Raw genomic sequence first — 17722 nt, forward strand, 5'->3', positions numbered from 1 at the left:
TGCCCAACCAGGAGTGTCCTTATGGTGATCTGGATAGAATTAGATAGTTGAATTCTGGACAAAGCCTACTCTGTACCCCTTTCTGCTGGGTAGAAGTTACCCAGCACCTGCTACAATCAACTCATTTTTGCAGTATCAGGAAAGAAAGAATAACTATGAAATGAGTTGTTTATTCTGGTGCTTACAACATGGTTTCATTTTCTGAGGGCCAGACATAAAAGTAAGCACAATTCCCGCGAGTGAAGACCTTCCCAATTGACTCACGGGGTATGTTTTTAGCCGCACTCTCGACCTTTGTCATCAACTGACCAAGGACTATTTGGTTTTCCAGTGCTGCATTGGGTGGGGGAAACAATCAGTTAGGGGACCAAACATCAAAAGTATTTAAAAGTCTGCAGCTCTGGGTAGTCGGCCACATTTCAGAGGAAATGATAAACGCTGTTTGCAACAAGTGGAAACCCACGGTCTGTGATCCGAGGCTGACAGCGTCTCCAGCTGCCCCCGGAGGGCCGGAGTAGCCCGCGGCCTTAGCTCCGCCCCGCCGCCGGCCTGGGCTGCGGCGCTGCCCGAGGTCCCGCAGCTGCCGGCCGAGGGTGCGGGCGGCGCGCGTGCGGGTCTGCGTGTCCGCGCGTGTCTTCGTGTGTGTGAGAGATGAATGGCAGTCATACGACTGGGTGTTTCTTTCTGAGTGGTTTTGATCAGCAATCCATTAGGGGATCATGGAAACTTTTTACTGCCGAAAGGATGAAAACTGAGTAAGTACCATAGACTTGGAACTTGAAAATGGAATGAAACAAATACTAGTAAAACGCTAACAGTAACCCTGCCCATTCAAACTGATTATTCGCTTTTTATGTTAAAAGCCGTGGATGTTTACAGGAAAGTGGCACTTTAAAACTGAATGAAGGGAAGCAGTTAAGAAACATAAAAGGCTGAAAGGCAGGACTGCTTTAAAACCGGAGGAAAAATAAGGAACTGCTAAGGCAACCTGGCCTGCCTCCAGTTGTGTAACAGGCACTTTTGGTTCTAACCTATTGCGTTCTTCGGTGCTGTTTTCAGGCTCCAGATTTACTTTGTTTGGTGGTGTTTTCTCTTTTCCTGTAAAGCTGAGGCAGAGTCGGACTTTTCTTACTGTGAGTTTAAGGATGTTGTGAATATAAGGCGTTACGGAAAGCAAGAGTTTGGCAGATTGCGGTGCACTCAGGTTATTAATTACAACTACTACTATTTTGATGTCTTTGGTTTTGTTTTGTTTTGATTTTGCCCAGGTCAGCCACTCTTCGCTGTCATATATGGAAGGGCTCTTATTAACCACCTCAAACTTGGGACCTATCGTTGTTTGGCATGAAACTTCGGAAAGTTCCTAAGCGGGGATGGCGCAAACTTGATTTAAGTTGTGGAAAAAGAAGATAGATTTGTATTTTTCAGGCTGACAGAAATAGCTGCTATGACTTTTCCAGCAACGTGGAGAGGGGCCGAGTGAAGCCGAACTGGTCATGGTCTGTCGCTCAGTGTGGCTTTGTCGGCGGCGACTTTGCCCCCGGCCCTTCTTGGTGGGCTTGGTGGTGGCAATCTGTCTCTTCTATCAGACCCTGACGCTCAGAGGGACAAGGAAGCTCACAGCCCCTGTCCCTGGCACTGCTCGGAGCACACTCCCTGAAACCCAGGCCAGCAGATGCAAAAGGGGATTCTCCGAGGACAAACAGTGCTTCCTGCTCTCCGGGAACCCAGAGGAAATCAGAAAGGTAAGAGTCTCTCATAAGTTTAACCCAGACAATTTCTGCAAAGACAGCAAGTAGGCTGCCTCTCTCTGTCCTTTCTGTAAAGCTAAAATTAACCTCCATGAGATCTATCTGAACGGGATCCAGAGGATAAACAGCTTAGAGACTGACCCAATGACGCTGTAAAGTCTGAAACACATGTTACATTAACTTCAACTTGTTTATATTTATTTCCAGAAAGTCCTAACCATTATTTTTATCTTTTCAGAATTCCACTTCACCTTAGCTGGATAAAATATACTATTTGGAGGAGGGGGGAATGATGTGATTTCTTTCTAAAATATTAGGAATCTAAGGGATCTGAAGATTTGCAGCTCAGAAACATAAATCAAAGATTGATAAACTTCATTGAGAGCAGTTCTTTCCCCAAAGTAGTCAGTAGCAGTGTCCAGACCATAACAGACTCAGCCTACTCCCAAAATTCCATTTTACAACTGGTTGCATCAATTTTTCATTGGTGAACACATTTCTAAGGACATTTATTTCTAAAGCATTTAAAAGAATAGTGTAATAGGTTTCTTCAGAGCAATGATACTGCATTTTATCGTTTATATTAGGGAAATATAGATTTTTCCCTATTTATACTATTCTTGTTAACGTTATTAATCTTATTTGTCAGATGCTGAAAAAAACATATTACACAAAATTTTTATTTTACTATACCACTCTGATCATGCCTGTAAGTGAAATGATGCCCTTTAAAACAGTCCAGTTTTTAAAAAAAGAAAAAAGAAAAACAAAACAAAAAATCACGGCAACAAAGCCCCTGCATTCTATGCTACAGCGAGTACTACAGTAAGATAATTTAGTAATCTATAAGTAGCATCCTACATATACAGTATATTTTGGTAGATCCTGTATATAACAGTGATTATTGTTTGGAGTGGTATTTCTTTTTCTATATTACCACTGCTGCTACCATCACGACTAACACCTCCACCACTGCCGCCATCTTGTTTTTTAAAAACTCTTCCATTTATTTTATTTCAGCCTCATAACCCTGTGAGATAGGTAAGGTAGGTATTTTAATCATTTTACAGTTAAGATAACTGACACTCAAAGTTGTGAAGGCTTGCTTTATGGTTAACATGACATGGTTCGTCAAGGGAATAGAAATCAAGCCTCTTGGTTCTTACTGCAGGACTGTGGCTGTAAATACAAGGAAATTAAAACCCTTAATAATTTGTGACACTCAACTATAAGAACTCATTGAAATACAAAACAATATTAGATGAGGATGAAGAACATTTGAAAACTTTGACTGACTTGTTATCAATAATGTTAAGTAACATCTTGACCAAGAAATACCTTTTGATATTTACATAAATATTAAACAAAGAGCAGATATTATAGTAGTGACACTTATAGATGAAACTTTAGCTTCAAGTGTGGATCAATATTTAGCTGCTATGAAGAAATTGAGAGATGTGTATTATTGTCCTTTACACCAGTATAAGATCTTATTTACATTTTTAATATATCAGATTTATGATGAATATACACTGTGACTTTTAAAGTCATTTCTTGCTTCTTCTTAATATTGATAAATACAATTCCTTTAAAAATAGTTAAGATGATTTTGTTCTTTAAATGCCTTAAATGTCTGCTAAGAATTTTGGGCAGAAGGCTTTTATTCATTAACTTGTGGCCTTTCTGACCACCATACTTGACTTTACGTGACTCCTGCTTTTGCCTGTAACATTAGGCATATGTTAACAGTTATTTGTAGGCTGTCACAGAAAATTCCAATGCAGCTTTGAATCTCCTGCTACTTATAAAACATCTGAAACTTACTGCTGCTTGTCTAAAATGTTCACTCTAGAATTTTCTTCATAAGAAATACCAAATACATGATTTTCCCCCAAATTATTCACCATCTTAAATACTTTAGCCATTAGCAAAATCTAAATTCATAAGTATCGTTCAGAAGCCAAGTGGAAATGAAAACTGAATTTCCAAACACTTGCCATGGACCGCCATTTTTAACTTAACTTGTGCCAGCCATCGGTTTAAAGTCAATTTTTATGTGAGATAGGAAGGAAACTAGAATGAAAATATGTAGAAATTACTTAAAACTAGATATAAATTAATTCTACTTGTAATATAGTTTCCAAGAAAATCTAAAAATAATGCAATTTTAAATTATTAAATATTCTTCCAGATAACTAAAATGAAGAGAGAAATGTCTTCGGGATAAATATATAGATCATTCTCAAAAGCAGCTACTTTTTAAGTTCATTTTAAAAATAACTTTTAAGGTACTACATAGATTTTTCTCAAGACCTAGAATAAAGCTTTCAGGCATTTTATAGAAGTAGCATTTATCCTATCTATTAATTTTGGGGGTTGTTATTACTTTTATTGGCAAACGAAAATATTCATGTTACTAGGGCTTTCTCTTAGTTGAATCTATTCATTTTTGCTTTGCGTGGTTTTTTTTTAAGTTACTTAAAACAGCTGTTTTTTTGGATTCTAGGATATATTTGGATGTCCAAAATGTCCAAAAAACCTAGGAATTTTATGCAAAATGTTGTGTGTATGAGTATGCACAGTTTTCTGGGAAAAATCACGATTTTCTTTAGATACTGAAATCTAAAAACATCTTAAGAATACTAAAAATGCTTTAGAGCCAGTACATTTAAACTTTAAACTAACTTGTCCACCAAGATGTGTAAGTTGGGTCTCGATTTATAAATCTAAAAAAGGAAGAAAAAATAATCGTAATTAAACACTCCAATTGAGGACATTAGAGTGTTTCAGTGAATGTCATAGTGTCTGTAGGAATAAACTCATTCAGAATCCAAAGTATACTCTCAAAGAGTATTTTTTGAATCATAGTTGTCATACATTTATGAATAAGCAATGAATATCTTCCAGACTTTGGGATTGCTGTTGTTTCTAAGAGAAGACAATTTTTACTTTATCTACCAGTAACGGAGGGCTTGTAATATATGTGAAGGTGGGTGACTGTGCCCTTTACATCTTTGCAATTGGGATCTGACTTAGTATCTAATGGCTGTTTACAATACAGGTTGAAATCATGATATAGTATATGCCAGCTCTCTACAGTGAGGAAGAACTCTCACTCCAGCAAAATTTTATTTCTTTTTTCCATTTGAACTTTCCAAAGGACCTGGCTAAGCAGATGTACTTTTGTCATTTCTTCTGGGTTGTTTTCCAGCATCAGTTGTTTGAATTTTGGCTGATTGTCTAACGTGTTAAAATTGTTTCATTTTAATATAAAAATGTAGTTGTGTTGTCTTCATTGAATTAGGTCATTCCCTAGATTTATTTATTTTCTTGGAATCTTAACACTTTAGTATTTCATAACACAGGAAGCACATTAAATTACAAGCAGATACAATGAAGAAAATCTCTTTAGTATATGCTCTTTAATGGAAACTTTGCTATGTGGGGAATAAATATATCCTCACCCTAGCCATGTGTTTCTAATTATCTCCTGTTGATGTTTCACAATGGCAACTACTATTTCTTTGACTGTTGCTTGACTTTTTTTTCTACCTCTTCCAGATTCTCCCTTCTTTTTTCAATGACTATTAATAATACTTCTACTATCCACAGTATCCAACTATAGCCCATTGGAAATAAATAAATGTTTTCATTAAAACTGTTTTAATTAACTTTGTGCTTCTAACAGTGAATTACATATTTAATGTTTAAAAAGTCTTAAAAAATTACTTGCTTTCTAGAAACAGAGCCTGAGGCGAATACATTTACATGCTAGCACTTTAATGGGAGGATGAAAGAATGAGGAATAAAAAGGAAAAAGAATAAAAAGAGAAGGAGGAAAAGAAAACCCAAGTGATTGCATTTTTGGGAGATACATCAAAAAAGAATGTATTAAACGACTGCATCTCAAAATGGGCATTTGAGGAGAGGGGCAGGAATGGCAAGCAATTTACATCTTGCTTTTCCTCTTTTCCTGTCTTTGTTGACTGGAGTCTGTCTCACGCTCCTTGTAGGTACTCTTAGCTGGCGCCTTAGGGAGCAGTTCTGCTAGTGCAAAGGTGAGGTGGCCCCTTCTTTTCAGTCAGTAGGTATGCGGTGATAGAGGTGGTGAAAGTAGTGTCCCTAACGTTATGACCACAGCTGCGGCATGAGTAACGTCCACCCGAGGCATAGGTCAGGCAAGGTGATCTAGTGTCTGGTAGGAAGTTGTGTTAATGTTAATTTCTAAAAATCCACTGGATATGTCTAAATATGTTCTCATTCTTGGAAAATGGCCTCATTTCTTTAAAAGAAATGTTTGTAATTATCTCACTGAGAGCCTTCTTCTCCAACTGAAAAAAGAATTTCATTTCAATTTTACCCCTTCTCCTCTTCACCCTTTTATCCATCTATTCTTTCATTTTTCCCCCCATTAATTGAGTACATATACATTTCTATGTGCCAGGCACTGTACTAGATACTGGAGATACAAACGTTAAAGCTACTTATATAATAAATATTTATTGCTGCTTAGCAATAAATACAATGCTAGAAAAATGATAGTTATAAGACTACAAGAAAGGCAAGAAGGAGCTAGTGAGGTAGAGAAAAAGAAAGGTATTACAAGCAGAAAAACCCACATATGCAAAGAAGAAATAAAATAGGCTGACCTATTTGGAGAATTCAAGGATTTGCAATAGTGTGTGTGTTGGGTTTGTGTGTATATGAGTGTGGTGTTGAGAGGAGCAGAAAGGCAAATAGACATGGTAGAAAGTTCAGTAGGGTCTGGATGTTGGAAATGTGACATGGTAAGTAAAATGGCTTTTGTTCTGAAGACAACAGGGAACCCCTGAAGCATTTTAAGCCAAGAGTGGCTTGAATAGATATATGTTTTAGAGACAACACTCCAGAATGCACTTTGCAGAATGGACTAGAGGTGGGTAGAATTGAAAGAAAACAGTTGGGAAGCTGTTTCAAAATGCCTTTTCTTTGCTACATCTTATTTTCCTCCCCTGTTCTTGAACACACCCTTTTCAGTCTTTCCCAGAACTGGCTCTAGGGTTACTCTCTACTATAACATTTTCCATTTCATCCCCTTCCATTGAACCATTCCTTTTGCTAGTAAACATACTCAGACTAGATAAAACAACAATAAGTTTCTTTAGACCTGGCAATCCATCTAACACCAATGTTCTCCTTTTCTCTCTCTTTCCTTCCCTTCAGAGAAACTGTAACTGGTTCTCTTTGCATGTACTTCCTGACCTTCCTTATTCATTCATTCCTTATCCTTTGTATTTGGTCTTTTTTTACTGAAAATTCTCTCAGTGATCTCCTAGTTACCAAAGTCAGTGATTTATTGTCAAAATCTTCTTCTCTGAAGTAGTTTACACTATTGGGTAGTGACTCTTTTCTTGAAACTCCCTTTTTGACTTTCATGACACAACAGGGTTATTCTCTGACCTACTCTGGTCCCTTTTCAGGGTTCATTTCCTCTCTGATGGCAAAGATAGACATTCCTAAGCTCAGTTCATTGGCTCTTTAACTGTCTTGTTTTATACTTTTCCTTGGTGTTTGTACCAACACTACATATTGTTAATTTTCACCCATTTTTAGATAACCCATAATCTATAATTCTAGCTGGATCTGGCTCCTGAACCCATAGCCCTACCATCCCAATTTTCTCTCTGTTTGTGAATAGTACCAAAACTATAAAAACTCAAATAACCTCCCCTCAAAATTTTTCATGCCCAAATTAGTGACTCCTTTTGACTCCTATTTCAATGAATGAAATACTTTCTTTTCTTGGACATATAGATTTCAAACATTAGGATTATCTTTGATAGTTCTTGTTTTTGACCCACACCTTGCCCCTTACAAAATCTGTCTGGCCTGGCTCTTCGTCAAATCTGTAAACCTGCCACTAAGCCACAAGGCTGGCTCCAAATGAAAAGGGCTACAACATTATTGACTTTTTCATATCCCTTATTCAGAACCATTTTTCTCAGTTCAACTCGTAGGCTGCTTCCCAGTCTATTTCGTATCTCCTTGGCTTCTGGCCTATACCTAGGTTTCCTCTTTGTGGTTTGTATACTCCCTTTAGATATGGTATTCCTTTTCTTGCCCAGAATTCTGATTTCTTTCTGAGACCCTGCTTCACAATTGGTCCTTTTATTATACTGAATAAATTTAGAAGAAATCACCTTAGCACAAGCCATTATGGATAACACAAAGTGGGAATGCCCTTAGTCCCCTGAGGGAACACAGATAATAGTTATTCAGATTCCAAAATCTGAGCGTCAGCCTTCACAATCTCACTGCTGTATCCTCATTGCCACTGACCTAGACTCTGAGTAGTCTAACTAGTTATCCCTCCATCTCTCTCCGTATTCTAAGCTATTGATGCACAACTCCCATAATATCTTCTCTCAAAAGCCTTCTTTAATTTTAATAGCCAATTTCGTTTGAGTACAAACCATCTCCCTCCAGCAGGTCCTGACATATCTTTCCAGCCTTGATTCCCATTCTGCTGCTATATGTAATTATAGGCCATACCATCGCTCTATTCTCCAAGCATCATGTCTGGAGTCCCCTTACCGACACTAGTCAACATCTCTAGAAATCTTTACAATCACTCAAAACTTCCTGAAACCTATGAAATTTCATCTTCTACTTGATGGCACCTATTAACTCTAATTAGATGTGTGTTTGAACTTCCCTAATGAAACTTACTTTTCACTCTAATTCTTTAGTATTGTACTTTTTTAGAAATGAAGAAGCATTTAAATGAGGTCATCTTAAAGATGATTTTATAATCAAGGAAAATGAAGCTATAAGAAGGAAAGTGTTTCTCTCAAAATAATATGCTAAATTGATAATGAAGTCACAGTTGGACCCTTATCTGTGTTCTTTTGAACTAAACCAGTCCTATCTCTATTCTTTAGAAAACAGCATATTTAAGCATGTGAACTGTGGCATAAAACGCCTATTACTTGCCAATGTTTTGCCTGGGGCACTTTTCTCGATATCTTTAGTTTCCTCACCTGTGAAAAAGTATATTACAACCTACTTCACAAAGCTATCATGAGGCTTGAATGAGCTAAATCATGTGAACCCTTAAGAATCTGGCAGATAGAAAGTACTCGAATAAATAGTAACTATCATAATAAGGATTTACTCTCTTTGAAGACTTTCTCATCTCTGTAGTTCCTGTAGGCACTGACATTTGGCCTTCACAAAGTAGGTGAGCAATAAATATCTGCTGCATTGAAGATAAGTTCCTGGGTAGGAAGTGTCTGAGACGAAAGCCTCGTTGAGGTTTTCTCCCTATTCTCTAGCCTCTAAGCTCTTGCCTTTTATGGTAAAATAACCTTTAGAATCAAAACAAAACTTAGGAAATTGGATATGTCACATGAAGTCAGGCCTTCTTATCTGTAGGCAAGCACTCAGTTTTGGCAGAATCCTTTTTTTAAAAGTCTGATGTACCAGGTTTAAGAGCTTTCTAAAGCTGGAGATGCAAGAGATGATTTGGGTGAGGCGTGGAAGAAAGAGGGTGAGATTTTAGGCCCTGAAGAAATATATAACTGTTTATTTATTGTCTGTTCCCATGCATAGAATACCAGTTCCTTAACTGTAAGGATTTTATTTCATTTGTTTACTGCTGTACCTCTAGTACCAAAACAATATCTGACACACACTGAGCACTAAATAAATATCTATTCAATGAATAACTAATAAATGAGTAAATGTATCAGAAAAGGCCTACTCCAGAGCAGAAGCCAAGAAATAAGAGGAACTCCTTTTTCCCTCTCTTCTTTTCTGCTCTTTCGTGAACTCCAAGGTTCTCCACTCCTCCTTCATCCTGTGCCAGTATCTCTTGCCCCTTCCTGCACCATTTCTCAGGCCTCTGGCTGCTACTTTGCTACATTGACTCTGGTTCATTATCACTAATCTCTCCTGTTACAATTTAGCTCCTTTCTTTTGTTGGGTTCCTTATCCAATAAATAATTTAGAATGTTTACTATAGTTAAAAGAACATCCTTTTTCAACCAGTGTCTTGTTATCTACTTCCTTCTTTCAGGTTCACATCCTCAAATCCTCAGCTCATATTTCTCCACCCATTGCCATCTGACTTTTACCCTACCACTTCGTGAAGGCTCTCATATGATTACTGTTAACCTCTAATTGTCAAACCAATGGATACTTTTAAATTCTTATGCCGCTTGACCTCTATGGAGGATTTGACATCATTGATTATAGCCTCCTTCTCAATCTTTCTGTATCCTTGGTTTTCATGACATCAGTCCTTCCTTATTTTGCAACTACCCTTCCTGATTCTGCAACTGCCCACTTAATGATTCCTCTTCAACTTTGTTTGCTGATTGCTCTTCTTCTCCCTATCTCTATTCCTTTCCAACTCTAATCTGTCTGTGGACTATTGTGTATGCTTTCATGATTTTAAATATCCCTAACTGCTAATGACTTCCAAATCTGGTGATCACAGCATAGACCACTCTTCATGACTTGCAAAACATATTCAACCATTTATTGAATAATTTCTCTGGGTAATCCATATACACCTTAGTGACTTAAACCAACTCCCTTAGGCAGTCTAGCATAAGGGTTAAATGGATGGACTCTATAGTCAACACCTCTGGGTTCAAATCCTAGCACATTTTCTTACTAGCTATGAGACTAGAGAAAATTAACTTTCCTGTGCTTCAGTTTTCTCAAGTCATCCTTTGACTACTTTTGTCACCAAACCCAATTGATTCTATATCACAATATATCTTGCATCTAATTCTTCCAGTCTGTGCCCTGCCACTGCCACCAGCTTGGGTGGGGATCATATCATTGCTCACTTGGGTTTGATCATTTTCTCGGTATATATACAGTCTTTCCCTGCCCATTCATCCACTATATTGTCACTAGATATATTTCTTTTTAATGTAAATTGAAATATGGTACAAGTCTTAATGCTTTCCCTTCACCCATAGATTAAAGTGCAGATGATATATACTTACCTATTTTCTACTTTTGACTTCTATTCCTCCCCCAACTTCACCCTGTACTGAAATAGTTACTTACATTTCCTTACCTCACCACACTTTTATGTCTCCATGTCAGTGCACAATGCAATCACCTCTGTCTACAATCCCCCAACCCTTTCTACCTGGGGCACTTCTACAATTCCTACTTCTCCATGCTCTATGAACCATTTACAGGACTCCTGAGAAAGATTAAATTTGTTGTTCTCTACATTATTACTAATACCTTAATCATGTTACTATTGCTGCTTGCATCATGCTGAACTTTAATTATATGCCTATGCATTTGTCTCCTCTAAGAAATGGTTAGCTCTTTCAAGACGGAAGTGTCTCTGTTCAATACATAGCACACGGCCTAGAATCTAGTAGCTGCTCAAAGATGAATGGTGTTTTGGAGTCAATTTACTCAATTGTGTTTATATAATTAATCCTATGGGATAAAATATTTTTATTTCAGAGCAAGTTGTTTAATCATACTTGTGGAATTTTGGTCAGGGAGGGAACTTAGTTGTCAAGAAATCCTTGCAGCTATTTTAAAATTTATTTCTTAGGGTGAAAAAGGAATAAGAATCTGCTTTTGCAAGAGTATCTTTCTTTTATTTTCTGCAAGCTGTAAGTTTCTAGAACTGCTGGTGATCCACAATAATTATAGTTTACAGAAGTTAAGTGTAGTGAAAATATTATGAATTCAGACCTCCCTCTGCTGTTTATGAGTTTTGAGACCCTGGACAAGTTATATAACCCTTTTGAGCCTCAGTTTCCACATGTATAAAATAAAGATAATAGTATCTACTTCATGGGGTTCTTGTGAAGATTAAATGTATTAAATTAATTGATTGATGGAGTACAGTACCTGACACAATATGTATTTTTTATTATAATTGTATAACATATCTTTGTTATTTGTTTCCAGTAGGAATTATATTTATAATAAGAAACAGTCATGGACTGACTGCTAGCTCATCAAGAGTAGCCCTCAGTTTTTGGTAAATTCTGGTATTTTCTCAGTGACAAGTTGGGGGGGGGGGTAGTAGGGACCATCTCCCTTGGAGGAGAAAATGTTTCTCAGTTTTATCCACAAGAAGAACCTTTGTCAGGGCCTAAAAATTTGATCTATCCAAATTTAGGGTATGTCATAATCTGTACACATCACAAGCTCCCTTCCTCTTAATGACAGAGTTGTAAATTCAGAATTTAGTCTAAGAAAATTGCCAAGGTGTAAGTTTATATATATTTCTGTTACAAATAAAATCTGTCTACTATCCAAAAGTACCTAGTCACATAATATCAAATAGTTTCTTTTCTATTTATGGACGTATGTTCAGAGATTATTTCTTTTGATTCTTGTATTTGTTTCTGATTAATTCGTTGCTGCATAACAAATTACCACAAACCCATTACTTAAAGCAACACTCATTTATTATCTCACAGTTTCATAAGGTTCAGAAATCTTGGCATTGCCTGGTTAGGTTCCTTGCCCAGGGTCTCCCCAGGCTAAAATCAAGGTGCTTACCTGGTTGTATTCTTCTCTGAAGTTTGGATTTCTTGTCCAAGCTCATTCCAGTTATTGGAAGAATTCAGTTCTTTGCAGTCACAGGACTGCCCATTTCTTTGCAGGTTGTCGGCTGGGGCTCACCCTCAGCACCTATTGGAATAGCCCTTTCACAGAATGGCAGCTTACTTCTTCAAAGCCAGTAGGAGAATCTGTCTCCAGTCTGCTACAAAGGAGTCTCATATACTGTAAAATAATCACAGGAGTGACTATCTCATCATATTCACACTTTCTACCTATACTCAAGTGGAGGCGATTGTATAGGGTGTGTACACCTGGAGGAAGGAAACTTGAGGGTCATCTTAGAATTATGCTTACCACAGTTTTAATTTTATTTTAATCATATGTAACTTTCATTACGAAAAGCTCCATAATTCCCATGGTATTCTGGGTCACACCTGTTGTATGTGGACTTTGAGGAAGTAGAAATTTAGCTATTCATGGAGCAAAGCAACAAAGGCATAAATAAATAATACTAGAAATATAGGTAATTGTATTTTTTAGCTCCAAATTCTGGTCTAAAATCACAGTGCTGGGAAATCTACATTCATATCTTCTTATTTCTCCTGAAGAGTTAAGTGCTAATCATCAAAACAACATTTTATTTCCCTTGAGGTCATCACACATTGTATCTTAGGCAGAGAAAGGGAAATTGATTAAAGGTAATCGCTCATCTCATGGAACATGAACTTCAGTTTCTGGAAAGAAAATGATTGATGCTGTGGTTCCTGAATGTGTGCTAAACTACCCCAAAGTGCAACAGTGAACTCCCAGTGGCAACTTGGGATATTTTAAAATTTCAGGGGAAACTGACATTTGTCATACTCATGTGAAATTCTTTGATAAAGTTATTTGGACCTGACTATTTAGTAAAAAAGACAGTTAAGGATTTCTTTTGGCCCAGGGTGCTATGAAAAGTTTTTGAGACACTAGGGTGCTGTGAAAAAAAGTTTGGAAACCTTAAGACTAATGAATTAAAGACAATATTGGATTCTGAAAAAGATTTGTATAGATTTGCGTGACATGAGATCATTGGCAAAGTACCTCTCTGGATGCCCAGGAAAGCAAGGCTGTCCCTTTCAGACTCCATCATGGAAATCCCTGTCTATCCATCTAATCTAATCCTTTTTCCAGGCATATGCTTAAGAGTATCTCTGCTTCAAAGGTCTTCTTTGCCACAATCATCTGATCTCTATTAATAACAATAAATTTCCATTTTTAAAAGTAGATTGATTCTACTACAAATTTAGCTTTTCTTGTTTCATGGTTCTGGTGGTTTGAAACTGTATGTACCCCATACCTGTGGGTGCACACCCTTCATACGTAGGACCTTTTGATGAGGTTACTTTAGTTCAGATGTGCCCTACCTCAAACAGGATGGGTCTTAAGCATATTACTGGAGGCCTTTATAAACAGAATGTATTCAGACAAAAAGAGAGAAAGCCACAGAAGGAAGAAGCTGAAATCAACCAAACCAGGAAGAGAAGGAAGAGGCCAGCAAATGCTACCATGTGCCTTGCCATGTGGCAGAGGAGTCCAGGCTCACTGGCAGCTGGTCTTCAGCAAGAAAGCATTACTTTGATGATGCCTTGATTTGGACATTTTTTGCAGCCTCAAAACTGAAAACTTGTATGCTAATAAATTGCCATTGCTTAAACAGACCCATTTCATGGTGTCTTCTTTGAACAGCCTAGGAAACTAAAGCAATGGTTTTATATTTTAACTAGATTTAAAGGTATGGATTTTAAAGTCAATCTAATGGAATCCAAATATAGGGTCTATGTACAGGAGAGTCTCAGTAAATGTTTTCAGCACACTAACAGGTATGCAACTTTCATGGAATTAGTGGGGCTGCCTGATGAGTATTCAATGGCTGTGGATTTCTCTATGATAGTTGATTTGAAACTCTTAAATTGTTAAATCGAAATATGCATATGGGCAAAAAATTGCTCATACTGAGAAAATTTTAAACAAATTCAAACTTGCTTAGGTTAGATAAATTTTAATGAAGTCTTAATGACGCTCATAGTTAAGTAAGTTGTATTACATTTCCTATCTATCAAGGAATTAATCAGTTTATAGGTGTAATTATAATTCCTTCTTGTTTTTTCAAGGTAGTGACTATAGCTTCTGCTTCTTTTTCCCTCTAAACAATCCTGTTTCTTGTTCTAATGGCATTTGAAACTCACATAAGATAAACTCTCTGGAAATCACTAGATAGAATGGCTTTATAAAAATTGCTTCCAGTTATCAAGTTTGAGTCTATGGCCTTTTGGAGTAAAAGGAATGTTTTGGTTTTATTTTCCCTCTGACTTCCTTTGGAATTTTTTCCCAGGGAGCTATTCTCTCTAAAAAGATGAGCTCATGTTTTAAAATAATATTTATGTTCTCTAAAAGAAATGATACCAAAGTTGGAAATTTGCAAGGCAAATGGTATTTTCTCAACTTTTGTGCTTTTTGGAGGTACGTTCAAGATGTAAAAGTAAGCATCCTGATTTGTAATGTATAGGGTGAAAAAAAGAATATAATGATAAAAGATGACTTGAGTTTTTATTATATATAAGGATCTTTAAAAAATTGTATTCACCACTCAATTAAATTCACTAAAGGAGGCTGAGGATACTTATAATCCAAAATGATAGATAAGCCAAAATAATTATTAAGAAAAGCACAGAGATTTGGATGTGCAGAATGAACCCAAAAACGTGTCCTGAAATATAACTACCTTTGATATCTCTAATCTTAGCTGGATCTCTCAATAGAAATCCCTGTCAGTTTGCTTATAGTGGAACCCAATCACAACACCATGGTAAGAAGGAAGCTCTGCAACTCTGCATATTATTGATAAAAATAGACCTAACTCTCCCTGACAAAATTTCTAATCCTATAAAATATATTGAATAAGAATATATTGAAATATATTGAATAATTAGCATGTGGTATGTTGTGGAACAAACATGGGCTTTGGTAGAATTTGGATCAAATTCCTGCTTCATCATATATTAGACATAGGACCATAGGCAAATCTTAACCTAACCTTTCTAGGCCTCAGTCTCCTCCTCAGTAAAATGAAGGTAACTATGTCCTACTTGTGAAGACTAAATAAACCATGTGTTTGAAAACACTGAACCTGGTGGCTGGCCAGAGTGGCATTCAATAAATGCTTATGTCCTTCCTGTTGCTAAGAAGTTGGGTGTAAGCCCTAACCTCAAAAACAAGCACTTTAAATTTTTGTTTCAAGAATGTACATGGTCTTGATCTCCAGCCTATGTGCTTTCTTCACTATATTTTATTCAGGTCAAAATATAAGGCTTCTTGCCCTAGGGTAGCATTTCTCAGTCACTTTTCCTCTTTGACATACTGCAGATACAGTTAAGGGGAAGCACATTTCACTGGCTTCCCAAACTTCTGCACCATACTTCCTCTCCCGCTCAAGAAAGTATATAAAGCTGTAAAAAGTGGGAATGTAGCACATATTCCCTCTTACAAATCATTTACAAATTCTGATACTTTTTTCCCTATCATTTGGAAATTGAATCATGTCCCCAGAAAAGACATGTTCTTAATCCATGCTCCTATGGTATGAAACCTCTGTAAATAGTATCTGTAAATAGTATCTTTGAATATTTTAAAGTGAGTCAGGATGTGTACTCATTTGAGAATAGGATCCTGGAGGGCTCTGGCCAACTGAACCAGGTGGTCATTAAATTGGATTACTGGAATCATTATAAATAGGGAGCCAAAGAGAGGAGTCAGAAGCTGGAAGTCAGCATAAACTGGAGGAGTACAAAGGAGAGGACATTATCATGTGATGGGAAGCAGAGAGGCAAGCCAACAAACCCCAAGGCTTGTCATGAATAACCATTTTCATGAAAGTGTCATAAAAATATTCTAATTGCATTTGGTGCCTCTTGAGGGGAAACAATGCATACCTGTGACTTAAAAATGATTATTGGAAATATATTTTTCACTAAAATGTTACAGTACAGTGTACTATACAAATGTCAAGTTATAAATTTATGTTTTAAAATATACTAGGGGTCTGAAATTGTGCTGTCACAGTTGAGTTTCCTCTTGGTGTCCCCCTGTTCCTTTAACGAGCAATAGGAAATATAATAGCATTCCACTAGTTTCAGCCATAAGCCTCATTCTTCCCTGGTGGAAAATCTAGCATTAATTTAACCAAAGTGCACAAATGCTTCAGGAAAAATAGAACAGGAAATTAACTTTTCTGTTGCAGTATAAGAACTACCTGACCTTAGCAAAGCATTAACCAGAAAATCGACTTTCATTCTGAGCAGTAAACTTACCTGTCTGGGCACACCCAGAGGATGGAAGTGATTTGGAATGGACCTGTCCCTACATCCTCCTTCATTATTATCTCTGAGAATGACTATTTTTACTGAGTAAATGGTAAAAACATTAAAAAGGAATCTGAAATTTCCTACCACACAAATGAAACTTATTTATCTACGTATTTTAATGCTACATAAGCTATTTTAAAAGCAGGCAGATTTGGAGAAGAATGATTTTTTTTTTGGTAGGGCAGGAGATGAGGTATGGGAAAGGTGGGTAAAAAATGAAACAATGATTAAAATAATACCATATCTGCTTTAAGCAAACTTGTTTGCTGGAGAGCAATTAATTGTATTAGTGGAAATCTATTCTGTCAGAAATATAAACTCGAAGAAGCTAGAATCATCTCCTGTTCTTAATATAAATGATGACATTTTAAAGGAAGCCCCTTCTCTGTAACATAAATGGGAGTGGGCCTCATCATCCAATTATGTGCACATGCTTGTAAGCAAAATCCCTAGCAAAACTCTAAACAAGCAACTAAGTATTTATAATACTGTAACCACTCCCTGTGACATCGAACATTAAAATAATAAGGCTTTGAATAAATTACTGACAGTTGGGTCAGGGCAGAGATGATGTTTCCACAATGCCTGGCACATAGCATGCTGAATGAATGGATGAATGGGAATTAATATAAATTCATGCTGTGTGTCCAATCTAAGTCTCCCTGTTGCAGGCAGCAGTCCTCGAATTTGTTTGTGCTTTCAGTTGGATTCTTAAATTCTGGTCTCCTCAAACAACCTGATGTCCTCACCCCCTGCTCTCCTAAGAAGACCAAAGCAATCTGTCACATTAGAAGAAAGAATTCTGCTTTAGGTCCAACCTGTGAGACTTTCTGCTGAACCTTAAGGAGTAAACTGGACCTCTAGGAAGGAGAATGCGCTTTTCTATCCGGTCACAGAAGAAAGTTGAATACTATTCTGCAATGCAATTCATCCCACAAAGGAAGGATTATAAAGTTTAGAGACTTGAAAATTTGATGATCAAATGTCAGATAATATCTTTTTCTTTCCTTGAGAGATAGTGCCTATATTGTA

General features: G+C 36.9%; 1 protein-coding gene across 13 annotated transcripts in view; it reads left to right on the plus strand.

Moving 5' to 3' along the window:
* The first annotated feature begins 414 nt into the window (after positions 1 to 414).
* The window catches only part of CPED1 (cadherin like and PC-esterase domain containing 1), a 290477-nt gene continuing 273169 nt past the window's right edge, over positions 415 to 17722 (plus strand). For 3 of the 13 annotated variants that reach the window (XM_058297271.2, XM_058297279.2, XM_058297276.2), the window contains exons 1-2: positions 1034 to 1133; positions 1269 to 1745. In XM_058297271.2, coding sequence (XP_058153254.1) covers positions 1497 to 1745 — 249 coding nt within the window. In that variant the 5' untranslated portion in view covers positions 1034 to 1133; positions 1269 to 1496. Of the gene's footprint in view, positions 756 to 1033; positions 1746 to 17722 lie in introns of those variants that run through there. The other 10 variants (XM_058297278.2, XM_058297281.2, XM_058297272.2 and 7 more) reach the window with 9 other exon arrangements.

This window comes from Dasypus novemcinctus, chromosome 5 (genome assembly GCF_030445035.2).
Source record: "Dasypus novemcinctus isolate mDasNov1 chromosome 5, mDasNov1.1.hap2, whole genome shotgun sequence".
Lineage (NCBI taxonomy): Eukaryota > Metazoa > Chordata > Mammalia > Cingulata > Dasypodidae > Dasypus > Dasypus novemcinctus.